This window comes from Mesoplodon densirostris, chromosome 2 (genome assembly GCF_025265405.1).
Source record: "Mesoplodon densirostris isolate mMesDen1 chromosome 2, mMesDen1 primary haplotype, whole genome shotgun sequence".
In the NCBI taxonomy this organism is placed as follows: domain Eukaryota; kingdom Metazoa; phylum Chordata; class Mammalia; order Artiodactyla; family Ziphiidae; genus Mesoplodon; species Mesoplodon densirostris.
The window spans coordinates 19,211,444-19,238,430 of record NC_082662.1 but is presented as its reverse complement, the minus strand read 5'-3'; the positions used below and the strand labels follow the sequence as shown (position 1 = coordinate 19,238,430).

General features: G+C 52.4%; 2 protein-coding genes across 2 annotated transcripts in view; both read left to right on the top strand.

The window, feature by feature from the left end:
- ASAP3 (ArfGAP with SH3 domain, ankyrin repeat and PH domain 3) overlaps window positions 1-15,673 on the top strand; it is a 48,573-nt gene extending 32,900 nt beyond the window's left edge. Inside the window, exons 6-25 of the mRNA XM_060089137.1 lie at window positions 3,390-3,501; window positions 3,735-3,820; window positions 4,276-4,351; window positions 4,536-4,622; window positions 4,800-4,909; window positions 6,028-6,097; window positions 6,405-6,492; window positions 7,798-7,846; window positions 7,960-8,150; window positions 8,229-8,362; window positions 8,651-8,745; window positions 8,929-9,106; window positions 10,042-10,127; window positions 10,287-10,402; window positions 11,019-11,086; window positions 11,181-11,288; window positions 11,440-11,635; window positions 12,497-12,722; window positions 13,299-13,389; window positions 14,330-15,673. Coding sequence (XP_059945120.1) covers window positions 3,390-3,501; window positions 3,735-3,820; window positions 4,276-4,351; window positions 4,536-4,622; window positions 4,800-4,909; window positions 6,028-6,097; window positions 6,405-6,492; window positions 7,798-7,846; window positions 7,960-8,150; window positions 8,229-8,362; window positions 8,651-8,745; window positions 8,929-9,106; window positions 10,042-10,127; window positions 10,287-10,402; window positions 11,019-11,086; window positions 11,181-11,288; window positions 11,440-11,635; window positions 12,497-12,722; window positions 13,299-13,389; window positions 14,330-14,404 — 2,242 coding nt within the window. The 3' untranslated portion in view covers window positions 14,405-15,673. The remainder of the gene's footprint in view (window positions 1-3,389; window positions 3,502-3,734; window positions 3,821-4,275; window positions 4,352-4,535; window positions 4,623-4,799; window positions 4,910-6,027; window positions 6,098-6,404; window positions 6,493-7,797; window positions 7,847-7,959; window positions 8,151-8,228; window positions 8,363-8,650; window positions 8,746-8,928; window positions 9,107-10,041; window positions 10,128-10,286; window positions 10,403-11,018; window positions 11,087-11,180; window positions 11,289-11,439; window positions 11,636-12,496; window positions 12,723-13,298; window positions 13,390-14,329) is intronic.
- A 3,384-nt stretch (window positions 15,674-19,057) lies between these two features.
- Window positions 19,058-26,987, top strand: part of TCEA3 (transcription elongation factor A3) — a 35,546-nt gene continuing 27,616 nt past the window's right edge. Inside the window, exons 1-4 of the mRNA XM_060080742.1 lie at window positions 19,058-19,126; window positions 23,830-23,892; window positions 24,875-24,980; window positions 25,413-25,596. Coding sequence (XP_059936725.1) covers window positions 19,058-19,126; window positions 23,830-23,892; window positions 24,875-24,980; window positions 25,413-25,596 — 422 coding nt within the window. The remainder of the gene's footprint in view (window positions 19,127-23,829; window positions 23,893-24,874; window positions 24,981-25,412; window positions 25,597-26,987) is intronic.

Below are 26,987 nucleotides of genomic sequence, written 5' to 3'. Positions count from 1 at the left end.
TAACAATAATTATTAATAATAGCAGCTAATACTTATACTTACTTAAGAGCTTCCTTTGTGCCAACTGCTGTGATAAGCTCTTTACATCTGTCATCCGTTATTCATCTTGGAAGGGAAAGGTGCTATTATCCCCAATTTATAGGTAAGTAGTGAGGGAAAAAATATCACCACAATCCCTGCCTTGGTGGATCCCACTGGTTTGTAAGCAAGAAGAGAGGTGGGTCCCCAAATAATGAAAATACAAAGTGACAGTGCTATAGTGAAGGCATCAGCACAGAGGTGGCAGAACAGGCAGGCAGTTTTGGGGTGGAGGGAAGGGTGGTTGGAAAAGGCATCACAGGAGAGGTGGTTCAAGGTGTCAGGTTGGCAGATGCATGATTCGTTTTGATTCCTTTCCTCTCCCGTCTCCCTCCCCTGTGACCTCCTCACTCCACTGGTACCTGTTCCTCATCCCCTGAATGATGTTAGACTGTGGCTGTGGTCCCCTTCTCCAGTTATCTCTGTCTTCTTAGTAACTAGCCTTTCAGCACTTTTCATTCCTGCTGCAACTCCATTCAAAGAAAATAAAAATATTCCTAACATTTGAAATGTTTATGAAACATTGATCATACTTTGAGGACAGGGAGGGAATGGGATTTGCTGTTTTCTGTGTGGGGTTATGTGCGGTGGAATGAAAGCACTCCCAGCTGTTAGTCTGAGGTGTATCAGGTCATTTCGGGTGACTATTTCAGACTTCGTAGGGAAATCTTTGTAAATTACCATAGCTGAGGCTGAGGGACAGAGCTATGGTAATTCACAAGGCCATGTATCATACTTCACAGCTTATCTTCATCCTGAGCTAAGTAGCTTCTGTCCTTTAACCTCCACTAGACCTTGCATAAAAAATATTAAATAAATAAAGAGGAAGTATGCTACACTAAAAAAATTATCTAGGGAATTCCCTGACGGTGCAGTGGTTAGGACTCAGCGCTTTCACTGCCGGGGGCCAGGTTTGATCCCTGGTCAGGGAACTAAGATCCCACAAGCCACATGGCGCAGCCATAGATAGATAGATAAATAAATGCATAAATAAATAAAAATAAATTATCTAAGGGAGTCATCAAGTTATTACTATAATCATCAGTGTCATTAGCATCATCATAATCCTGTCATTTATTGAGGGCTTACCATACACCAGGGACTGTCCTAAATGTTTCCAGTGCATTAGGTCATCTGAGAACTAGGCAGTATTAGTCTCATATTTGAAATGGGGAAACTGAAGCTTAGAAAGATTTATAAGGTTAAGTAAGCGAGGGAGCTGCCATTCAAATCCAGAATCCACATTTCTAGCCACTGTACTATACTGTGGCTTCCTTTTTGTCCATATACTCTGGAGCAGACTTCTTTCCATGCCAGTATATATAGATTTCCCCCATCCTTTTTAACAGCTGCATAGTATTCCTATATGTGCACATAGCATAATTTATTTAACTACTTCCTGTTGATAAATATTTAGCTTAGTTTTTCATTTCTCCCTATTTATTTACTTATTTGGGGGGGCATGCCACGCATCATGCAGGATCTTAGTTCCCCCACCAGGGATCGAACTCATGACCCCTGCAGTGGAAGCGCAGAGTCTGTTAAATCTGGAGCACCAGGGAAGTCCCTCTCACTTTTTGCAGATATGGTAACAGTGTAGATGGGAGCTGCCCTTGCCCTCTCCCAGCTGCTCTGCCCCCTCAGTCTCCCGCCCTCCTTAGCAAGCTGCCAGGCTCACTGTTGCTCAGGCCTGGCCATCACTTCTCTCTCTGCTGCTCATCTTCAGATCGCAAAAAAGCATCTGCCCTGACCTCCAGGCCCGTTCACAGGGTCAGTCCTCACCTAACTCCACTCCCCTGCCACAGATTCCACACACACACACACACACACACACACACACACACACCCAGTAGTTTTCACCCAGGGTGATTTTGCAACCCCAGCAGACATTTGTGGTTGTCACAACAGGGCAGATGCTACTGGCATCTAGTGGGCAGAGGCCAGGGATGCTGCTAAACATCTTAAAATGCACAGGAGGGCCCCCACAGCAAAGAATTATCTAGTCAAAATGTCTGTAGTTCCGAGGTTGAGAAACTGCCCTCTGGGTCTCCAGGGACAGATTCTGCAAATAAACACCATTCCAGAGGTCTGGAACTCTAGAACCAGGTCTAGAACTTTAGAACCAGAAGGGGCCTGAGAACTCAGTCTGGGCCATTGCTTCCTCAGTTTACAGACGGGAACACTGAAGCTTAAAGGGGCCTATAATATTATACTGTAGTGTCTTCTGTCTGCTGAGTCTTTTGCATACTTTATCTCATCTGGGTACAGATAGAGGTCCCCATTTTCCAGATGAGGAGACTAGGGCTTGGAGAAGGGAAGTAATGCAGATGTAAGGTTATCCCGCATCTCTTTTCTTTGCTTAGGGCTGGCACCCACTGGGAGCAAAACTATACACAAGCTGTCTCCTTTACACGGGATTCACGGTCTCATGCGTCCAGCCCCAGATTTGGATATACTCTCCTGGCTGGGAGTGGGTGGTCTGATGGGTGTGGGATTTCCAGGAAACCATTTATACACAGTTCCACCCATCCACAAACAGGAGAAACCACCAACTCTGAGATCCTTAGGGGAGAAAGCCCAGGTTACTCTTAGCTACAGGATGGGAAGCGCTTTCTGTCTTCACCTACAAAGAAAAGAATCAAGGTTTTTTAAGCTTTAAATGGGAAGCTCCATGGCTCAGAAGAATGAAGGCACCTTGTGGTCTTTTAACCCACATGGTCCTAAATCCCTTGCAGAAAAATCAGAACTGGTTACCCCCAATCCCACCTGGCCCTATCTGAGCCTATCCCCTCCCTGCCTAGAAACCATCACCTCCTTCCCATTGCTCTTGGGATAAAGACCAAGAACGTCAACACGTCAACACGGTCTGACTCAGGCCCTGTGTGGTCTGGCCTCTCTTTACCTCACGTGGAACCACCTCCCTCTCCGTCTCTGCTGTGATCCCTGATCTCTCCTGCCTCCGGGCTGTCCCATGGTCTGATCCTCCCACCCAGCCCTAGCTTCCTCTGACTTCAGATCCCAGCTCCAGAATCACTTCCTGAGTAGCTGGATGAGGTCGGATCCCCCTTTTTACTCTCCCATTGCTGTCTTCAAGGCTGTAATTTGATTCACGGGGCTGACTCCCCCCCTCACCAGCCTGTACATTCCCTGAATCCACACTGTTAACCGTTGTACCCCAGCCCCACCACACAGCTGTGCAGAGGAGGGTCCCCTCACTCTCGTGTGCCCGTACAGACAGGAGCACGTAGGGATGGTGGGACATGCAAGGGGATAGTGAGAGTTGTTCAGGCCTCTCTTTCCTGGGGGCCTAGGGCCAGGCTGGAGAAGGAGAGGGACCGGGCCAGGGTGACAGGAGGGAGTGCCGGGGAGGTGGCACAGGACACCCAGAGAGAGCGACGCGTCTTCCAGCTGCACATGTGTGAGGTAAGGGGTGCCCCAGGCCGAGGGAGGGGTGGGATGTGTCTTCCTGTCTGCATCCCTGAACGCCCCCGGGGGCCCAGTCACAGTCTCAGCCCAGGTCCTGGCCAGATGGCCCTTGAGAGGTCACCAAGGTCCAGTCATGGCCAAAAGGATTAGCCTGGGATGGGGACAGCAGCCCCTTGTGCCCAGGATTCAGCTTTGCTCACAGCACACACCTTTCCCTGCCCTCTCCCCAGTATCTGCTGAAAGCCGGGGAGAGCCAGATGAAGCAAGGTCCTGATTTCCTGCAGAGCCTCATCAAGTTCTTCCACGCCCAGCACAAGTAGGTTTCTCCCCGTGTCCCACCCCCATCCCCACGGTCGCTCGCCCCTTAACCCTTCAGGCAGCCGAGAACAAGGCCACCCCCAGGGTCTGGCAGACCCTTGAGGCTTCCATGCGTGTCTGTACCTCACTGGAAATGCTTTCTACAGCTGCCCTTTACTGAATGCTCACCACGTATCAAGCACCATGTACCTGTGTACCCTACACACACCCCTGTGAGCAGCTACTGCTGGTATCCCCATTTCATAGATGATAAACTTGAAGCTCAGATTTACTAAGATCACACAGCTAGGAAGTGGGATCTGGACCCTGACACTCTGACTCCGGGGTGCCTGCTCGTGGCCGTCACGCTATATTGCCCCCAGGTGCCCTGTGATCTTTAGAGCACCTTCTCCCACACCTCCCCTCTCATTTTCATCTCTCTCTCTGGTCCCTTGTTTGGCCTCACACCCTTAGCTTTTTCCAAGATGGCTGGAAGGCTGCTCAGAGCCTGTCCCCCTTCATGGAGAAGCTGGCAGCCTCAGTACACACAGTAAGTTGGGCCTCACCCTTGAGCTTGTGGTCAAGTCCCCTGTCCTTCCGGGAGAATCTGTGGCCGTGGAATTGCTGGCTTCTGTCCAGAGAGCAAGGTGGCTACTGCCCTGCTGCTCTGGGTCTGGGCTCTGTACCTGGCACATCCGCTGGCTGATGATGGGGTCCTGCCCTTTGTCCCATAGCTGCATCAAGCCCAGGAGGAGGAGCTACAGAAGCTGACCCAGCTCCGGGACTCCCTCCGAGGGACACTGCAGCTTGAGAGCAGAGAAGTCAGCCCCTGAATCATACCCAACCAAGTGCCCACTCCCAAGGCCCACCCTGGAGGGAGGGAGAGAAGGAAGACCCCATAGCGTCCCCTTGAGAAGTCTCCCTGAGTGAGACCCCTGCAGATTGGGGCTCTTCCCACCCACATGCCCTGAGGTCTCCTTTGCATGTCCGAGGAACAGGAGACTCTGAGCCGGAAGAACTCGGGAGGTGGCTACAGCATCCACCAGCACCAAGGCAACAAGCAGTTTGGGACAGAGAAGGTGGGCTTTCTGTACAAGAAAAGTGATGGGTAAGTGACTCAGAGAGCTCAAGTAACTTGCCCAAAGCCACCCAGCCAGTAAATGATAGGGTTGGGTGAGCTGCCTGAAGGGACTGTTCCTATCATTTGTGTAGACCCTGAGGGTTCCAGGACCCTCCACTCTGGCAGTGCAAAACCATCAGAATCCTGGGCTCGTGAATTTCTGCTAAAGTTGGTGGTTGTTCTTAACGTAAAGAAGAAGAATAGCAGCAGCGAACAATTTTGAGCACTTATTATGCACTAGACAGTCTCCATGGCCTCACCCGTAATCTCTATAATATATTGACTATGCCTGGAAATGAAACTGTTGACTGTGCCCTGCTCCCTGGTGTAAAAAAAAAAAATCAGTCTGTGAAATGCAAAGGCCTTTATGGGAATCCGTTAATTTTTTTACTTACTAATCGGTTTTTTTTTTTTTTTTTTTTTTTTTTGCGGTACGCGGGCCTCTCACTGTTGTGGCCTCTCCCGTTGCGGAGCACAGGCTCTGGACGCGCAGGCTCAGTGGCCATGGCTCATGGGCCCAGCCGCTCCATGGCATGCGGGATCTTCCCGGACCGGGGCACGAACCCGTGTCCCCTGCATCGGCAGGTGGACTCTCAACCACTGCGCCACCAGGGAAGCCCACTAATCGGTTTTTATCAGAGAAGAATACCTTTGTTAAACCGATTAATATTTACCTCTTACAGGAAAAGTGTCAAGTAGCTTTGATCATGGATTTGCTAATTTTATTTTTGAGGGCTCGATATTTATCTTGCTTTGTCTTTAACCATAATTCATCTGCTGTGGTCAAGAACCTGTTCCTCCTCTCAGACTAGGAGGTCCCTAAGGTTGGGAACTGTCTCATCCATCAGACTGGAAGCTCTCAGAGGGCCAAGGTCACATGCCCCTTTAGAATAAAGATTCCTAGAGAGTGGGGCTGTCTGACTGGGAGCTTCCTAATGGCAGGGCTGTGTCCCCTCCAGCAGAAGGGAGCCCAGGGAGTGAGGGGCATAGGGGTCACGGGACAGAAGAGGTGAAGAAGTGAGTCCTGATCCAGGACTCTGTTCACTGATACAGGGGAATTAGGTGTGAGCCTTTAGTGATTGTCTTTCTATCCCTCTGGGCCCTAGAATTCGAAGAGTCTGGCAGAAAAGGAAGTGTGGAGTCAAGTATGGCTGCCTGACCATCTCACACAGCACGGTGAGGCCTGGAGGGGTGAGGGGTCTCGGGACATGATAGGTCCTCTCCTCCTGGTGTTCAGAGCAGACAGATGTCAAACCCTCCCTCGAAGACTGGTTGCAAACCTGGATCCAGGGAACTGGAGACTCCCTGTGGGAGGAAGGAGGGGATCCAAAGCCTCACACTCCACATCCTTGAGGTGCTAGGAGAGGGGAGACATAAACTGGAACACGATTATTATGCCCATTTAACAGATTGGGAAATAAGCCTAAGAGTTTGGGAGGCCCAGAGGGTAACATGTACATCCTCCATCCCCAACTTCGCACAGATAAACCGGCCACCAGTGAAGCTGACCTTGCTGACGTGCCAAGTGAGGCCAAACCCCGAGGAGAAAAAGTGCTTTGACCTGGTGACCCGTGAGTAGTCCCTGCCCCCTACCCAGCAACTGCCCAGGGCTTCTCTGAGAGACCTGTCAGCTCCTGGGAGGCTCCAATTAGGGGCCTGTGTCCAATTCCACACGTGTTTATCAAATAGTTGCTATGGCAGGCATAAGACTCCTTAAGCTCTGGACACTTTTTAGAGGCTTCACCCCATGTCACATTAAACATTAAAATGCACCCACACCCCACATGAAATATGATTATTTCTGTAAAGCATATTTAAGTGGATTTGGGTAATTTGGCTTTCAAAATTATTACTTTAAAATGTTCAGTTTTCATCTTTGGGGGTCTTGGTGACAGGCTTTTCATGAGCGCCAGCGCAGGCTGAGAAAGACCTAGATCTGGTCTTCAGAAAGCTCTGTCTGGCAGGGGTGTGAGGTGGGGACCCGGAACTGCAAGGTGATGGGGAATGTCCAGGAGAGAGATTAGAGTGAGGGGGGAATTCCCTGTCAGGTCCAGTGTTTAGGACTCAGCACTCTCACTGCTGAGGGCCTGGGTTCAATCCCTGGTCAGGGAACTAAGATCCTGCAAGCCATGCGGTGTGGCAATCAATCAATCATCAATCAAAAAAAAATTTAAAAAGATATATTAGAGCGAGGGAAGCCCTGCCCTGCTGTGAGGAATCAGGAAAGCCTCCTCAGAGTTTAGCCGTGAAGGACACAGAACATAGAGTCTGGGGGAGGATGTTTCAGGAGATGAAAGGCATGGAACCAGGAGAGTGGGTCCTCCAGTTTAGACAGGGTGCAGGGTTCCCATAGCAGTAGTGGGAGATGAAGCCTGGGACCGCCTCTTAAAGGTTTGGACCTTATTTCCTGGCAGGAGGGAGCCACGGGAGGCCTTGGAGCAGGGAAGTGGCGTGATTTGAGCAGAACCTTTGGCCCAGCAATCTGGCAGCTGGTGCGGGCTGGGGGACGAGGGGGAGAGGTGGGGAGCAGGAAGACCAGAAGGGAGGCTGTGGGGCTGGGAGGGGAGGTGGCCGTAGGTTCAGAGGCTCCTCTGCCCGTGACCTGAGGGGGGTCCTGTGCCCTGGGAAACCTCGCCTGACCCTGGAAGCTGGGCTTCACAGAGGGCCTTCTTGGGGTCCTACTCTGGAGGTTTCTTCTGAGAAACTACCCCCTCTGCTGGCCACTATCATTATCCGCCCACTGTAGCTTAGCAGAGCCTGGCCCCAAGGAACAAAACCTCCGTCTGGAGCCGGCGGTGGGGGTGAGGGCTCCCCAGGTCCAGGGCAGCAAGGACAGCAGGATTTCAGTGAGCCAGACAACGCCCCTCTCCCCACAGACAACAGGACATACCACTTCCAGGCGGAGGACGAACATGAGTGTGAGGCGTGAGTGCCCCCCACGGCTAGCCTGGGGGTAGGGGCAGGGGAGCAGCCTCCGGCCCGATACAGGACCGCACCACCGCGGGCGTCATCCCCACGCCACGCCGCACTCTCCGCAGGTGGGTGTCAGTGCTGCAGAACAGCAAGGACGAAGCCTTGAGTAGTGCCTTTCTGGGGGAGCCCAGCGGCGGCCCGGGGCCCTGGGGGGGCGCCGGGCTGGACGGGGAGCCCCAGGACCTCACCAAGCTGCTCATCGCCGAGGTCAAGAGCAGGCCCGGGAATGGCCAGTGCTGCGACTGCGGGGCTGCAGGTGGGGCCGGGCGAGGAGGGAGGTGGAAACGGAGGGGAGGGGCCCGCGCCTCCAGGCACGAGCTGCGCTACTTTGCAGAACCCACTTGGCTCAGCACCAACCTGGGCGTGCTCACCTGCATCCAGTGCTCCGGCGTCCACCGCGAGCTGGGCGTTCGCTTCTCACGCATGCAGTCTCTCACCTTGGACCTGCTGGGCCCCTCCGAGCTGTTGGTGAGGGCGGGGAGGGGCCGGAGGCGATCAGGGGCGTGGTCTGATGAGGGGGCGGGGCTTGGGCCCAAAGGGCTCAGCGGGAGCCTATGGGGTCGGATGGGGCGGGGCCAAGGTGAGGCCGGGCCAAGTTGGGGCAGGACCCAGAAGAGCCAAAAAGAGGATGGGCGGGGCGGAGCCGAGCCTGGACCAGGAGGGAGGCTGAGGGGCGGGACCTCTGGAAGCTCAGTCCTCCAGGGGGCGCTGTCCTAACCACCGCGTCTTAACCCCACTACTTTCCCGCGAACCCAGCTGGCCTTGAACATCGGAAACACTCGCTTCAATGAGGTCATGGAGGCCCAGCTGCCCTCGCACGGCGGCCCTAAACCCTCAACTGAGAGTGACATGTAAGGCGATTCTCAGCTGGGGGCAGATTCTGGCCGGGGGATTCTGCTTCCCCGGCTCCCAGGGAGAAGTCTGGGGAGAGGGGAGCCTCAGATCTGGAAGAGTCCAGGACATGTGGGGTAGTTTCAAGGGTCAGCTGAGTAGAAACGGTCCTTGCTCTGACATCCCGCGGTTATTTTTGGCAGGAGCACCCGCAGGGACTATATCGTGGCCAAGTATGTGGAACACAGGTTTGCCCGGCGGTCCACCCCTGAGCCTCAGAGACTCTGGATGGCCATTTGCAACCGGGACCTCCTGTCTGTACTGGAGGCCTTCGCTAATGGGCAGGACTTTGGACAGCCACTGCCGGGGCCTGAGGGGCAGGTGAGAACCCTCTCCAAGGGCCACTTATAACCCAGCCACACTTAGCACGCCCCAGTCTTCCTCCAGGGCTGGCTGTTACTCCCCCCTGCCCCACCTCTGACATCTGCTCAAACCCCACCCATCAGAGGGGTAAATGGGAGAGAGCACAACTTAAGTCAGGCAATCCTGAGCCAAAATCCTGGCTCTGTCTTTTCCTAGCTGTGTGATCCTGAGCAGTTTACTGAACTCTGAGTCTCATTTTCTCATCTGTAAAACGGGTTAATGATAGCACCCATGGGGTCGAAGTGAGAATTAAGTCCCGTATGAAAGGGCCTGGTGCATAATATATGTGCGATAAGTGTTAGAATCTTTTTTTCCCTTTAATAGCCTTAGAAATGGGGAGGGGTGGGTCAGATCAGAGCAAAGAAGGCCATTGCATTGGTGATTGTAGTAACAAACATCACGTGAGCCAAGGGGGAAAGGATATCAGAGACATTTGAAGGAATAAATTGACACTGATTGGACATCAAAAATTGGATGCCATGTCTTTGAGCTGTCTGCCTGATATCTTGTGGGCTATCCAGTGGGCAGGATGGGTGTAGCACTTACAGGGTAAGAATTTGGAACAGCCTACACGTGAGTGTTAAGTGAAAGCTTGAGGTTATTCGACGTCTCTGGGGGCAGTGAGAGAGGAGCAGAGAGAAGAGTCCAAGGCCATGAACCAAGTTTGGGAAACACCTTCTACTGGGGAGAAGGAGGTAGAACCACTGAAGGAAGCAGTGAGGGAATGGCCTTTCATCCTCCTCCCAAACATGAGGTTTCCCCATTCAGTTTCCTCTCTCAGGGGTTCTGGCAGCTTCATATCTGGAGGTGTCAGGGGGCAGCAAGAGCTTAAGAGGGTAATATTGGGGGGCAGGTGAACTGGGGTAAACTTAGAAGCGTGGACATGTATTCAGGCACCTGGAGAGCTCGCCCTGCACTTGGCTATCAGAGTCACCAACCAGACCTCCCTGCCCCTGGTGGATTTCATCATCCAAAACGGGTGAGAACCTCCCTGCCCACCTCCTCACGCTCCCCTTGCCTTCCTCTTCTCCCCCTCTCCTCCCTCCTTTCCTCTCTCTCTTTTCGCCCTGACTTTGACCCCTTCACCTGTCTGTTCCCTTCCTTCCTCCCTGACCCACCCCCCCACACCCCGCCACAGTGGTCACCTGGATGCCAAGGCTGCTGATGGGAACAGCGCCCTGCACTGCGCTGCTCTCTACAACCAACCCGACTGCCTCAAGCTGCTGCTGAAAGGGAGAGCCTCACTTGGCACAGGTGGGGCTCCGACAACTCCTCCATCAGACTCCCATTCCTGACCACCCCTCGTGGGGGACTTCCTGCCTTATTTCCAGACAGAGAGCTCTGGTAACAAGCATGGACTTTGCACACAGACTTGGGTTCTAATCCTGGCTTGCTTCTGACCACCTTTGTGACTTTGGGGTTTGTCCATTCATCTCTTGAACCTCAGCTTCTTCATCTGTAAAATGGGAATAATACCACTGACCTAGCAGACCTGCTGAAAGGATAAAATAAAACAACGTTTCTTAAAGTACCTAGACAAATAAACATTAACTAAATCTGAATAATAGTGCTTGTAATAGCTATGATTTACTGTTTAATGTGTACCTGGTAATGTGCCAAGTGCTCTATGTATATTAACTCATTTAATCCTCATAACAACCTCATCAGTAGTTACAAGTATCATACTCATTTTATAGATGAGAAAATTAAGGCCCAGAGAGGTTAAGTCACTTGTCCAAAGTCACACAGCCAGGAAGTAGCAGAGCCAGGATTCAAACCCAGACGATCTTGATCCCAAAGGCTCATCCTAACCTCTAAGTTATAATGCCTCTTTGACACTTACCATGACCCCTGACTTTATCCCTCACAGTGAACGAGGCCGGAGAGACAGCTCTGGACATAGCCAGGAAGAAGCAGCACAAAGAGTGTGAGGAGCTGGTGAGGTCTAGGGAAGGAGAGGGAGCCCCTGACCCTTTCTGTCTCTCTGCTGAGCCCCTGACCTTCTGAACTACCAAGGCTTTGTTTTTGGCAGCTGGAGCAGGCCCATGCTGGGACCCTCACCTTCCCCCTGCACCTGGACTACCCCTGGGGGATTTCCACGGAGCCTGGCTCTGACAGTGAGGAGGATGAGGAAGAGAAGGTGCGTCCCAGCCCTTGTCTCTCAGGCCTCCAGACAGCCGAAGGGAAGACCTGATGGTCTTCCAGGTCCACATGGGACCTGATGTGGGGAGGGGCGGGGCTGAGCTGGAGGAAGCAAGGGCATCCTCCCTCCCACACTTTTGCCCCAGCAGCGCTGCCCGCTGAAGCCCCCAGCCCAGGTCCGCTGGGCCAGTGGGAGGCTGGACATCAGCAACAAGACCTACGAGACCATCGCCAGCCTGGGACCAGCTGCCCCTAAGATCCAGAGTGAGGATTGCCCCCCACCCTTGCCGGTCAAAAACCCTTCTCGGACCATGGCCCAAGGGCGTGCGGGACATGCCAGTGGAGGTATGGTTGGCTGCCCAGAAAAATGCTCTCATGCCATTCATTGAGGGCCTGCTATGTGCTGGAGCACTGAGCTCAGAGTGCTGTGTTAGTCCATACCATCCTCACTGTCACCTGTCAGGTAGGGGTTATCATCTCCCCCTTACAGGTAAAGGAAGAGAGATGTTAAGTAACATGCCCAAGATCCCATAGCTAAGTCCCTGATGTGGGCTTCCAACCCAGGTCTGTCTTATTCCAAATTCCTCAATGCTTCACTGAAATAAAAAGAGAGAGAAGCATTTTTTAAGCATCCACTGTGTCTTGAGTCCCTTAGGGGCTACTGAGACACGGTCTAGTGGGAGAGATAAAAACTGGAATGTAATTCATTATAAGACACAGTGTGACATAGAAAATAAATTCCAAAAGGACAGAAGCAAGTTTTGTTGACTACTATTTCTCCAGCACCTAGCACAGTGCCTGGCTGTTGTCAAGAACTATTTGTTGAATGAATGAACAGGCTTGTTCTGGGAACTCGGGAGAGGGAGGGAGCCTATCCTGCTGGGATTGGTAGGTGGGTTAGGAAGGCTTCCTGGTGGGGGCAGCATCAGAGCTGAGCCTGAGGGACAAGCAGGAGAGTCCAGATTGAGGAGAGGGTGTGAGCAGAAGTGAAACAGTGCTAGTCAGTGTGGCCCTGGCCATCAGGAATGAACATCATGAACCATGATACTGAAGCGTGATGGGGAAGAGCTGAAGGAGAGTGCTGGAGAGGTAGATGGGAGCTGGGGAATTGGGAGAGAACCATGATAGATCCCAGAGGCCAAAAGCTGCTTGGAAGTTGAGCACAGAGTAAGTGATAAAGACAGGCTTTATCACTTCTGATTTCAGATCGTTCCGAAGTTCCCAGCCTGAGCTCGGAGTCTGCTGGGGTCCCTGAGAACCTGAGCAGTCCAGCCTCCTCCTCCTCCAGCCTCACAAGCCCCGTGGAACCTGGGGGTCCCAACCAAACCCTACCCAGCTCTGAAGAGGGCCTTTGGGAGCCCCCGGGCCCCTCCCGACCCAGCCTGACATCTGGAACCACCCCTTCAGAGATGTATCCCCCTGTCAGGTTCAGGTTGGTGAAAGCCCAACTGTGTAGTCTCAGCAGGTCTCCTGACCTCTCTGAGCATCCATTTACTTCGCTACCTCTAAACGGTGCCTGCCTGAGGCCTGGGATACCTTCCAGCGCTGAGGCCCATGAACAATGCAGAAATGCTAGACCTTAAGTGGAGGGTGATTGGACCCCTTCCCCCTTCACACACCTGCTCCTGCGTCTGGCCTGGAGAGCTGGGGAGGGGTCTGGGGCTCAGGCTGCTGAAGCTGGAAGAGCGAAGGCCTAGTGCCAACTGTGGCTTGTTCTAGAGGTTCGCAGTGGGGTTTTCACTCTGTCCCCACCTCCAGCCCAGGATCCAGTCCTCTCTTCCTTGCAAACCCTTTCAGTTTGGAGTTTGGGGAATAGATATGGTGAAATTTTCAGTGTGGAGGTCAGTTCCGGGCCTCTGGGGCCTGTGATGCACCCAGCCTGGGGGCCTCGTGAACTCTCTACCCACCCAGTCCAAGCCCCCAGCCTTGCTCTATCCCTGAGCCCTTTCCCCTACTCTAAGGGGCTCTCTGGGTGCAGGGGTCACCTTGGCCTTTCCCTGTCTTCCAGCTCTGAGAGCACTCGCTCCTATCGGCGGGGGGGCCGGAGCCTGGAGGACTGTCCTTCAGCCCGGCAGCCTCTCCCCAGAAGGAACATGCCGGTAAGACTCCGGGACTGTGGTTTGAAGGGCGGTGATGGGGTACGTGGGAGGCAGAGCTGGTCAAGAGTAAGTGTATTAGGGCGGCAGACCTCTCTCCAGGGCTGGGGGCAGCCATCATTTGCCCAGTCCCTGTCCTGGTGCTCCTCCTTCCCCAGTCCAGGATGGGTGCAGCTGGGGTGAGCCCAGGCCTTGAGAGGCGGCAGAGGTGACAAGGCCCAAGCTCTGACTGTTCCCTAAAGGAGGGTGAGCAAAGCTGTGTCAGCCAGGCTGGTGGCTCAGAGAAGGAAGCGCTCCCTGCAGACGAGGAAGGATTAGGGTGGCCGTGTACCAGCCATTGGTTTGCACAGCTCTCCCCTTGTACAGGAGTCTCCTGGAATCCACTGAAACTTCCAGGCATAGAGGGATGTGACAGGAACAAGGCAAGAGCTGTCATCCTTAATCCAGCTTCTCCCTGCTGAATCACAGAGTCTCGCACAATCATACATATTTAGATGAGGAGCCTGGGAGTGGGCATAGGACAGAGGCAGTTGTGCCGAGAAGGAAGCCATCTCTGTACCTGGTTCCCCTGGGGATTTGTCGGGGTTGGCGTTGGTTGTCTGTGTTGAGAGTAGGGGATGGAAGGAGCTGGGTCGCTCTAGGGAATCATCATCCTCAGTCTATCAGGGTCAGGCACCAGACACAAATGTGTGTCTACAACCAGGTGTCCATCACCTAGCATTTAGTTGATGCCTGTTGTTGAGACATATGTGATAATAAGAGCCTGGGCTTGGAAGCGTGGAGGTCTTGGAAAAGTGGCTTCACTTCTTCAAGCTTCAGCTTCATCTGTAAAATAGGGATAATTCCATGTTCCTACAATAGGACCTTTTAAAACTGAGTGAGATAAACAGCTGGTATATAACAGGTGCTTAAGAAATGTCAATTTTGATCCTTCTCTTTCCAGGTTGGCTTCACTGAAGGAGACGGTTCAAGGACTGGGGTTCTCCCAGCAAGTTCTGTGCAGCTTTTGCAAGACTAGCTCCTTACTAGCCCTTGCGTGCCTGAACCACCCCCATGCTGGACGCCAGCATTCAGAGCTAGGACTTGAGCCCACAAGACTGGGGAGCTGAGGTGTTTATGCCCTGGGGTCTTGCTGTCTCTGTCCCTTGTGCCTCTGTGGCTGGCCTTCCTCCCTGACATGGGCCCATGCCCCTGCCAAGGACACTGGGCCCCTCCATGTTAGGGCTGATGGCGGTTTGTCTCCATCTCATACCTGCCAGGGACCAGGGAGCCCTATGGCTGGACCCAAGTGCTCCTGACCCAGCTCCAACTGCAGAGCCTTCAATCCCTCATCAGACCAGGACTGTGTTTCTTCCATCAGTCTGGGGGGCTCTAACCTGCCTTCATCATTCTGCAGGCCAGGGATTCTGCCAGACTAGGACTGTCTTCTCAGCCATTCATTAGCCTAGTATTCTTTGACTGAGTTCTGGCTCTTTATCCATTCCTGTGCTAGGCACTGCAGATGTCATAGGAATAAGACAAAGGTCCTACAGATGTGGTCCCTTTCTGGGCAGCCGGTCCCACGAATTAGGCTTGGAAATGGGCAGGGCTAGATTCCAGAGGATGGTTCTGGGCTTAGGGGCAGACTGACCATCAGCTGGCTTACACCTGAATAGCACTGCAGTTGTCTACAGCCTGTATCCATTCTGGTTTCTCAGTGCCCATGCTGTACTGGCTGTTAAATAAATATTCTGAATATCACTCCTTTTGATGGACAGCACAGCCTTGCTGGGGACCTCTGTTATAATAGATTCCCAGCCAGGAAGTAGAGGAGGGTTCACCCCCATTTGCTTACTCTCCTTGATTTAGCAAGAATGAAAGGAATAGTCTGGGATGATTATCCTCACTTCTCTCCTCTTTCTGTCAGTCAACTCAGGAACCTTCCAGTCTCGGGGGAGGAAAGGGCCAAGAAAGGAGAAAGGAGAGTGAGAGAAATGGAGGGTGGAGACTTAAAGGTTCTACTTCCCAGCGCCAGAAATTCCACCGTCGCTTTCAGGCCCATATTGGAAAACCTAAGCCCTCATCAGTCTCTAACAGGTCAGCTTTATAGGCACTGGGCGCTGGGCCCTGGCAGGGATGGACCAGGACAAACAGGGGAGGCCAGACGATGCCAATGGCCAATGCAGCAGCCTGGTCCGGGAGGCTGCGCTGTTTACCCTGGAGACCTGACAGGTCTGTGATCCCACAGGAGCGAGGTTGTTTTCAGAGCCCCCAGTGTCTTGTTATTTCACTCATCTCTAATAAAAGATTTTTCAGAGTAAATTTCAGTGGTTTCATTTATGTTCTCTGAGGAACCATCGGGAAGGGGAGGGATTCTTAGGGCTTGAAATTCTTTCTCTAGACCTCCTAAGAGGGACAGCCTGGTGTACAGCAGTGGTTTGCAACCAGGGGTGATTTTCCCCCAGGGGACATTTGACAAGGAAGACACATTTTTTTATTGTTCCCAACTGGAGGGTGCTGCTGGCATCTAGTGGCTAGAGTTCAGGGATGCTGCTAAACATTCTTCAATACACAGGCCAGCCCCTGCGAGCAATGAATTATCCAGTCCAAAATGGTAATAGTGCCGAGGTTGAGAAACCCTGGTGTGAGGAAAGAGCACTGGACTAGGAGTCTGGAGACCTGCAGTTTAACTCTGCCACAGTCCCTGCTTATTTGTGAGGTGATCCCACAGTGGGTAGTAGGGATGTGAAAAAAAAGGAGCGTGCCATCAAGTTATCCCATCAGGAGTGAAGAAATTGGTGTATTTACTACCAACTCTGGTCTCTCGCTGGTTCAGGGGTCCTTTCTGGGGGTGTCAATTCCTAATTCTCTACTTCCGGGCTGCCCTGAAGCCCTCAGTCAGAGAGATGCAGGAAGCTGTCAGAGGTGTGTCCAGGAATTGCCTGCTGGTGACCTCCAAGGTGGATGGGTAGGCAGAGGGGATGTAGAGGGTATTGACCTGTCTGATACGGTTGAGCAGTGCAATCCTGGGCCTCACTGGACCTCAGTCTTCCAACCTGTACAAAGAAAGGGTTGGACTTGATGTTTTCTTAGGGTCCTTCAAGCCCTGAAGTCTTGTCTTCTTTTGATGTCACTCAACTCACAGTGGGAGCTGGGTGGAAGTTTGAGGAAACTCAAATCTGCTTTTTCTAAAAGGCAATCCTAAGTAATTGCAGACAGCTGTCTCTTCAACCCAGAGGGGCTTGCTTGGGGGTTGGCCAAGAAGTTTTAGTCTAACCTCCTAAAAGTGGCCTACGGCGCTTTTCATGGTCAGGCCCCACCCACCTCCGACTCTCTGCCCCTCCCCTCCGAACACCCCTCTCATCGCTGTGCTGTAGCCACACCAGTTTTTCCTTCAAGCCCCAACACGTGAAGCACCCTCCCTTCCCCAAGCTTTGTACATTCGGAACTCCAGGAGGACTGATTTGTACCTCTCAGGATGCTCAGGGCTAAAAGTTCTGGCACCTAGTAGGTGCTCAATAAATATATGTATAAATGTTTCTTCTCCTCTTACTTTAACACTCTCCTCTTCCTCCTCCCAAGTCCCACTCAGCACTTCCACCCAAAGTTTAAACTTCATTTCTTCAGAGAACATGACACCCCAAATGGTGCAAGTCCCCTCAGATGTCTGCAAGTTATCCTCTACTTCTTCCTGACCCTCACCCCAGTTGTGATAACACAGAATTGATGGTGTCTGTATTTGTTTAAGGTTTTTCTTACCCATAGACTGAGTCTCAAGCTTGCTGGGACTGGGTCTGTCTTATTCATTGCTTGGACATTTGATACGTATCTGTTGAATGAATGAGAAACCCACCCCTTCCTACCTTGGTTCCAGCACAGTTAGAAGATTTAACCAAAATTTTAGAAATGGAGACCTGATTGAAAAACAAGGTGCTTATTTGGGGTTTGTTAGCACTGCACTCCTGGAGACACAGATTCAAGAAGCGCTTCAGGGCTTCCCTGGTGGTGCAGAGGTTAAGAATCTGCTCTCCGCAACAGGAGAAACCACCACAAGGAAGAGTAGCCTCCGCTCGCCAGAACTAGAGAAAGCCCTCCCGCAGCAACAAAGACCCAAGGGGGCCAAAAATAAATAAATAAAATAAAATAAATATATATATTTATATATAAAAAGAAAAGCTTCAATCGTGTTCTGCAGGACTACGAAATGGGGAGGCTTATAAAGGCAGAAACCGCAAGGTTACAGTTAGTTACAGGAGTTGTTTATCAAGAATTACAATTGGAGCTGGCCAGAAGTAAAGGCGCTTATTAAATAAGGATTGGTTGGGGTCCGAAATGGTTGCATAATTACAAGGGGAGACCTTGAGACCATAAGGTTTGCAGCTGGCAAGTGTTGTTCTGAGTACTCTGGTGATGTCCGTGGATCTGGTACAGCCCAAAGAAAGTTCAGGTTTTCAGTGATGCAGAGATGTGTCTGAAACCAGATCCTCAACTGCTACCGGACTCCATTTTTGTATGCCTTAACTGTGATCACTCTATGTTAATTTCAATTTGTCATCAGAAGCCAGGTGAGTCCACCCTGTGATGGAGGATGAGGTTCTCTAAGGTTCTCTCAGGAAAGTCTGGAGATTTCATTGAACACTCCAAGCCACAACTTCCCATCCCCACACACTGCGGACCATTTTTCATGCCTCCCTTCCAGGCCCATAAGCACCCACACACACACTCCACACACACATAGGTCATTTTCTATCAATTAAACTCCCGTTTAGGAAGGGATCTGGGTCTGCTGGGGACACTTGGAAGGTCCTTCCACAGGAACACCGATGTGTGCACAGCTGTGGAGGCATGATTCTGTTTCCTCCCTTCCAGATCCAATCCCATTGGAGAGGCAGTGTCCTGACCCCGACTAAATAAAGGGCACATGCACCTGGACACGGATTTCTCAAAGTCTGGTGCGCTTAAGAATTTCCCAAGCCCTCACTACTCAAAGTGTAGTCGTGGGGCCAGCAGCGCTCGGGAGCTTGTTAGAAATGCAAAACGTCACTGTAAGAGACAAAACTGAGGGCAACAGTGGGCCTGGATGCACGCGTGTGCACGAATAGTGAGCACAGGGTAGGACAGAATTGGATTTAATGATCATGCAAAATAATGTGATTCAAGCGTACCGAACTGCCTCCACTTGGGCATAGGCATGAACTAGGTCCGCCGGCTTTGAGCTGCAACGGTGCAGAGACACGGGAGCCCAGAACTCTTCTGGAAGCTCCCGGGGCACCCTCGGGTGCCCTCCTCGCCGCAACAGCCTCTTGTGTCCAGGGACGTCGGCCTCCGCATTCGCCAGAGAGCCCTCCTTCCCAAATCTCCCTTCAGCTCCCGGCGCCCCAGGACCGGCCCGAGGTGGAGGGCCCGCTCTCGCAGCCTCGTCCCTCTCTCGGGTGGCCCGACTGGCGGGCGCGGGCAATCTTTGCCCCGGCGAGTCCTTGAAGTCTATATTTAGTGCACGCCACCCCTCCCCCACTGTCGGGAGGCAGGCGGCCGAGGGGGTGTGGGGGGAGAGCCCCGCCCCCGCCGGGCGTGTGTGTCGGGTGCGTCTGGGGCCCGCGCGGCTTGCGCGCCCTCAGCCTTTGCGCCTCTGGCACCCGAAACCCGGCTGCCGCCCCTGCGCCCCTCGTCCCGCCGGGCGTCGCGGGCCAACATGGGCCAGGAAGAGGAGCTGCTGAGGATCGCCAAGAAGCTGGAGAAGATGGTGGCCAGGAAGAACACGGTGAGGCTGCAGAGTTCGACCCACAGCCCCAGCCCCCGGGAGGCGCGGCGCGTGCGAGCCCGGGAGTCCCGGGGGCCCGTGCTGGCTGGGCGCCCGGAAGGCGCGTGCGGGACTCGGGGACCGGAGGGAGGCACGGCCGGGGCAGGGCTCAGAGCCCCTTGGGGACTGCTGGCACCTCGGGGTGGGCGTGTGCACGGCCCGGGGCTCCGGGGTGGACCGTGCCGGCCCCAAAGACTGGGCTTGTGCACGTACGCCTGGACGTGCAGAGTTGGGGCCCCTGGGTAGCTTGTGCAGGGCCCGGGAAAGAGAGTGAAGAGACCGGCAGCTGGAAAAGGACTTTCGAAGCCCCGGGACTCGGCGTGTGCAAAGCCCGGGGAGCGGCGGCGACTGCGGGACGGGGGAGCCGGAGACGGGGGGAAACAAAATCCTGGGTGACCCGAGAAGGGGCAAAGAAACGAACTGATGAGGGGTGCTGAGCCGCGTCTACCCCGCACCCCGGGAGTGGATCTGGCGGAGAAAAGCGAAGGGCCTCGGATCCCGCAACTCCACAGCTTGAGGCTCCAGGAGCTGCTCTGTTTGCAACTCTCCCTTTCCTTGGCCGAGGGTTGGGGCCCAGGCGGGCGGGGGCCGAACAGGTGTCGGGCAGCCGCTGCGCCCATGGGGCCCGCGGGGCGGGGGAAGGGGGACCGGCTGTAGGCCTGGGCTGCGACGCAGAGGAGGCTGGGGGGAGAGGGGGGCCCGGAGGTTGCAGGGAATCAGGGATGGAGGCCTCACCTGCGGATCCCTGAGCGCTCAGTGCCAGGAGCCCTTAGCGCGGGCAGACTTGAAGTTAATGTTTGATCCTCCCTGTGATCTTTGCCTCAAGTTGGCTGCCGCCCTGTTGCCTAGACAAGCAAACTTGGCCTTGGGACGGGGAGGGCTGGAGCTCACCAGGAAAGGGAAGAGAGAGGAGGTAGGCCAGCAGGCAGGTCCCTCACTTTGCCCTGTCCCAGAGCCCTCCTCCTCCCACCATCTGTAGGCATGTGCTGGAGCAGGACCTGAGTTTCCAGCACATTCTGTAATCCTAGGAGCTTGAGAGAGGGATGGACCCTAAGGGTGGTTTTAGAGCAGGGAAGAGGGAGAGGTCGCTGGATCCATGGAGTGTCAGGGAGCTCTCCAGTAGACATGGGCAGTAATGAGTTGGTGTCCATACAAAGACCAGAGCCTCAGTTTCTTCATCTGTAAGAAGATGAGATTACATACCTCTTGGGAAGGAATGTCACTGGATTTTTGTCTCTGCTGGTGGTGGTGAGGGTGGAAGAGATGTGAAACCCTTAGGAAGACCTGGACTAGTGCTTGGGAAGGCTTAGAGAGTGACTCCTGCTTTTGCACAGCCAGAGGAAACACAGAAACCTGCAGAGTGTTGGGAGCCCCCATTCCAGGATGCTCCAAAGTCAGTGAAACTGAGCCTCAAGTCATCAGGCTCAACTGGGGACGGCAGAGCCCAGCCCGGGGCTCCTGAACCAAACTCCAACTCAAGTAGACAGGTTATCCCAGCCCTGCCCCTGCTGACCCCAGGGCCAGGAGATTCGGGCCTCTGGGTGAGGGGTGCGGGGGCAGCTTAGGAAACCTGAGAAAGGCAGCTTGGCTGAGGAGGAAGGGACCTGCCCTGGCCTCCCCTCACTCCTTTTATGGACCTAGACCCACCACTCTACTTTCCCTCTCTGGCCTCGATTTCCTCTTCTGTGAAATGGGAAGAGGAAATGGTGTCCCTTGGCGAGGATTCCTGTGGAAGTACCCAGAGCTTTCTCCAGTAAAGATGCAAGTCCGGCCTCAGGGTCCCTGTAGCACAGAGCCAGTCTGCAGCCACGTCTGCGCCTGGGTTCTTGGCAGCATCTGGGTGGGCACAGAGCTCTGGGCATGTGACCTAGAAAGGTGGGGCCTGCTCTGGGAGCGAAAGTGGGCCCGCCCAGTGGTGGTTAGGGAGAGGAGGACACACTTCCTGTAATAAGACGGATCTTCCACGTTGCAGCTCAGGCCCAGGGTTTACTGCCAATTACTGAAGTCCCAGCAACTTAGAGCTTTTGTCAGATGCCGGGAGCACGCAGCAACTGTAACAGCTTCAGACTTACAGCCAAACATCCTTATGATCACACACAACAAACATAACTACATACATGCAGCCACACACAATACAGCTAAACAAGCAACTATGAACATAACTACGTAAAAGACGTGGTTACTGACCCTGACATGACTGACACACTGACCATTATATTTGCAGAAGGATACACAAAGACAACTACACACATGCCTACACGTGTGCATACACACAATAAGCTACACCCTGACATGCAAATCTACAAACTTAGCAGACAGCCACACTTACATGTTCAGACATGTTATGACATGGCCATCATCTCTCAAAGACAAACACATTATGCTTCGAGCAGCATACACACAGCAGCTCCCTACCTGGACCAGAGGTACTGCTGGCTGCACATCCCATTCGTGCATGCAGAGAGACACAGCTGGCAACATTTGCACAAGGCTTTGTGAGTCCAGCTGCAACCCAGGCTCATGGCTGTTCTCCAACATGACCCAGTTATACAGTGTGACATGCAGAGGCACACGCCCAGTGGTGAGCCGGAACTGGCTTAACACTGTTGAACTTTCAGGGATTTTGCAAGCCAGTTTTAAATACAGCCATTATTTTTAACATTAAATTATATGCTTACATTAAATAAATTATATTAAAAACAAAGGTCATAAATACTCCAAAATCATCACTTCTTTATTATTTTATTGCATTTTACTGTCATCTGTGGTCTGGAGGTTATTTACTTCTGTTATATCAATATGGTTTCGCATCACACATCTCTTCCCAATACCTCCTTCAGGTCAGTCACAACATACTGGTATCTTGACATTGGCCATGGGAGGAGTATTGACACCACAGAAATGGGCAAACACTACAAATCAATTTTTTTCCTTTGAGAACTTGTTGTTAAACATTGACCAACATACCACTGCACTTACCCATGTTGATATTTCATGATTGCACACGTCTAGCCAGACCTATGTCCATACCTACCTATATGGTTGTATATTGGGTCGAACCCAAAGGGCCTAAGTTTGAATCCCAGCTCAGTTCCTATTTCTCTTCTCTGAAAATGGGATAATGTTTCTGTAAAAATGGGAATAGTAATAGGACCTACCTCATGGGGTCATTGAGAGAGTTAGAAGAGATAATGTATGTAAAATACTTAGAATCGTGTCCAGCAGATAATAAGCCTTTAATTAGTGATACATGCAGGCTTATGTGCCCACAAGTTCACATGCATACACATCCACAGGTCACACCTTGGGAAACAGACTATGAACCCAAGTTCTAAGGGAGGCTGAGGACTGACAGAGGGCAGCTCTTGGGATGTGGCCCAGGAAGACTAATACGGAGGGGCTTGGTGGCTGGCAGTGCACAGTGGGACCAAGACTCGGGGCATACAGAGCACAGTCAGCTGGTGCTCCCCAGGGAACCCATCTCAGGACTGGAGACCGAGGCTGGCTTCTAGGAAGTGGGTGGAAAGAAAGAGAAGGCTGAAATGGGTCAGGGGTTGTTCAGGGCCTGGCAGCCAACAGCTTTTCACATCCGAGTCTCCTTTCTTCCCCTCCCACTCTCCCACTCTGCCTTCTGCTTTCTGCTTTATTCATTCACTCAGGGAGATGCTCCCTGAGTGATGAGTTCGGTATGCTGACCCCGGAGGTCTCAGAGATTAAACAGTCCTCTTCACCGGAGAGAAAAGAAAGTACATGTCCACACAAACACTTGTACATGAACGTTCCCAGCAGCTTTATTTGTAATTGCTGCAAACTGGAAACTACCTAACAGTACCATTAACAGGTGAATGGATAAACAAATTGTGGTATATACATGCAATGGCAAACAACTCAGAAATAAAAAGGAACTGTGGATCTGTGCAACAACGTGCATGAATCTCAAAATGATTACACTGAGTGAAAGGAGGCAGGTGCGAAATTCCATTACAGTCATTTTCTATAAAATCCTTAAAAATGCAAGCTCATCTAGAGGGGTTGGGGGTGCAGCGAGGGATGTATAACAAAGGGGCACAAGGAAAATGTTGGGGATGCTGACTATGTCCTTATCTTGACTGTGGTGATGGTTTCAGGGGAGTATATGTGTGTCAAAACTCATCACATTGTAGCCTACAACATGTGTGTTTTATTGTATGTCAGTTATACCTCTATAAAGCTGTTTAGAAAAAGCCACAGTCCTCAACCTACAGACGTTCCCAGTTGGGAAGTGAGGGGAGGCAGATACAGACATAAAAGCGGAAGCAATAAGCCATGAAGCAATTAAATTCAGAGGAAGAGATGGGGAAGGGAAGAGCGTGCCCAGTGGAAGGAACAGCAGAACCAATGGCTGGGGGTCAGGGTGAGTGGGTAGGGCTGGACCCTGGCTCAGAGGGGCTTGAACCCACCACCCAGGGTGGTGGGAGGTGAAGTTAGAGAGCTGGTTTGGGGCAGAAGCTTTTCCTTCTCTCCTCCTTCTGTTCTTTGACCACTTGGCTGCCTGCATCCTGTCACTGGAAGAGTCTCCTCCCTACCTCCTGCCACCCTCCTTCCCACTGAGACCACACAATGGTCAGAGAGGGGCCTGGGGCAGACCCCACGGGCCTCAGCCCTCACCTTGTGGCCTCCCACAGGAAGGGGCCCTTGACCTTCTGAAGAAGCTGAACAGCTGGCAGATGTCCATCCAGCTACTCCAGGTGTGTGGGGATGGGCAGTGCCTGGAGTGGAGGGTGACTTTGTGGGGCAGGGAAAGACCCTTTAGGGGGAGCCCTCCAAGGATGGGGTCTGGGAGGAATTTCTGAAGGGAAGGCAGCAGGATGGGATCTTGAGGTACTCTGGGGGTGGGAACCCAGGCCTTTAGATGATGGCAGGGTAGCTTCTAAGCCCTCGGGGCCCTCTGGGTCTGGGGGAAAGACTGACTTGCTTTCCTCGTGTACCCCAATTCCCAAGGCCCTGGGCCTGTGGGATCCAAGAGGCCAGTGACTCAGGGAGAGGGAAAAGCCCCCCATTTTTTTTTTTTTTTTTTTTTGCGGTACGCGGGCCTCTCACTGTTGTGGCCTCTCCCGTTGCGGAGCACAGGCTCCGGACGCGCAGGCTCAGCGGCCATGGCTCACGGGCCCAGCCGCTCCGCGGCGTGCGGGATCTTCCCGGACCGGGGCACGAACCCGTGTCCCCTGCATCGGCAGGCGGACTCTCAACCACTGCGCCACCAGGGAAGCCCAAACCCCCAATTTTTGGATCCTCCATGTGTTACCCATGTAGCCCCCAAACTTTACCAGAAGCTCTTGGCCCTAAAAAATTAGCACATACCCAAGCTGTAGTAGCCAGAGCTGTGTCTTAAGCTGAAATTTGAACTCAAAGACACCAGGGGGAAGAGAATGGGGAGGAGTCCTGGTCATCAGCCAGACCCACCACCACTGCTCCAGCTTTTCACCAGAGCCACAGTTACCCATCCCTGCAGGGCGCTGGGCCTTGGGCACTGACCTCACTCAGGACAGCAGGTCAGGGCCTCGGTTATAAGGTCAGGGTTATTACCTCAGCCACAGGTCCAGGCTGGGACTCGGGAGAGGCTGGGCCAGGGGAAGGGGGTGATTGAGCTGGGGCAGGTCTTGCCAATGAAGGCAGCCAGTCCAGTGGGTCCTAATTCCCAGACCGGCCACTAACCCTCCTGCTTTGCAGACCACCAGGATTGGAGTTGCCGTGAATGGGGTCCGCAAGCACTGCTCTGACAAGGAGGTGGTGTCCTTGGCCAAAGTCCTCATCAGAAACTGGAAGCAGCTGCTGGGTGAGAGGGGCAGGGTCGCTTGGGCCAAGTTTTCCTCCCAGCACCTGGATGGACGGTGCCCGGCTTATCACAGGCACTCAGTGTATGGTTGTTGAATGACTTAATAAGTGACAGATGGCCTCTAGTGGGACTGCCAGTGCTTGTCTAAACAAGTGGGAGATTTGTAGATGGGTGGGTTTTCCTGTACATGTTCCTATGTATATATATCTGTGTGCTTGTGTGTTTGTACATATCTGTATATACACATTGATATGAATATGTGCATAGGTGTGTGCAAAGATCTTCCTGTCCCCATGTGTGAGCTTCGGTTTGCACACACATGTGCATATTGGATATGCGCTTGTTTCTAAACAGGTATTTGTTGGGGGAGGGGGAGGCTATCTCAGTCCCTGACCTTTGCTCCTTCCTCCCCATGTCCTGGGTTGGGCTGAGACAGAGAGTTAAGGAACAATGTCACCATTTTGTTTTTACGCTCCCCAGCCCCCCCCAAAGGAGAAAAAGGAGAAGAAAGAGTGAAAGCAAAGAAGAAGGATAAAGGGCTTGACTGTTCAGATTGGAAGCCAGAGACAAGCCTTTCTCCACCAAGGAAAAAACGAGTGGAAGAGCCCAAAGACAGGTATTTTTTCTGGGATGGAGAGAAGGGAGCTGACACTTGTCACATCCTATGGCAACACCTCTGTTTATATAACTTCATTTAATCCTCACACACTAGGAGGTGGCTATTGTTATTATCTCCTACAGTGCCCCCTCTGGGGGTCTTCTTGGCTCAACCAGACAGACTCACAAGACCCAAACAGGCCATCCCTGACACAGGCTTTGCCTAGAAGGATTCAGGGACAGGAGACGCACTGTGCCAGCAGGGTAGCCTCAGGTGTTTCTCATCACCAAGAGTTCTCATAGGGGACCAGCCGCGTCCAGAGCTATTCTCTGGCCCACCCAGGTGACATTCTCAGGTGCGGAGAATGAGACCACAATGGGTGGGAACGCCCTGACTTAGAAGCCCCACATCCTAAATCTTACAACAGTCCCATAGACAAAGCTTCCAGGATCCCAGCAAAGGCAATGACCAGTTACAAGAGCAATGACCACTGCACTCAGGGTAGCCCAAAAGCTGTGGTTTTCCACTAATCCTTTATAGTTCTTTCATAGCCCTTCCTGTCTAGACACAGTTCACCAATCAGTACTCATTTGCACTAGAAGCAACGCTGCCTAGTAGTACAGCTGACGTTCCACTTTTGTCAGGGTTCCAGGTAAATGGGGCTAGAAACTTACTTGTCCACAGAGAAGGAAAAGTGTTTTGTTGGCTCTTTATTCAAATTGCCAATTTGCGACGCGGAAGCTGAAGGTTGGGGAGCAGGGCCTTTCCCAAGATCACACAGCCATCATGTGACAGAGTGGGATTCCCATCTTTGCCTGTCAGGCCCCCAGACCTCTGCTGAGGTCTCAACACCGTGCCCGTTCCCCTTTGCCCCCCGCAGCCAGGATCCCCCAAAATGCATGACTTTCTGATAGACCCAAATGCCTTATCCATGACAGTAGATAAAAGCCTTCATGGATGGATTAGTAAGTCCTACCTATTCCCTGTGTGACTAGAAAGATCACTTCATTCCTTAGGGAGGGGGTCATCTAATAGATAAGGGGGTGAGACTAGATAACACTGAATGGTACCTGATGGTACTAGATAATACAGATAGTATCGTGATATACCAACATTTTTAATGTACATACCTTTTTTGCCAAATATATCCACTACAAGGAATTCATTTTAAGGAATTAATCAGATTAAACATACAGATGTTATGTTCTGTGTGTAACATTTTTCAGCTGACATTTCTGAAACATTTTTTCCTCTGAACGCTGTTTAAATGAATGTTTATTATAATTCTATGAAATAAGTGTTTTTAGGAAATGATGCTATAAGAGGAGTGTTTCTTGACCAGGAGGGAGATATACCTCCACCACACTACTCCCATTTTTAGTTGTAAAAATAACTGTGGGGCAGAGGAG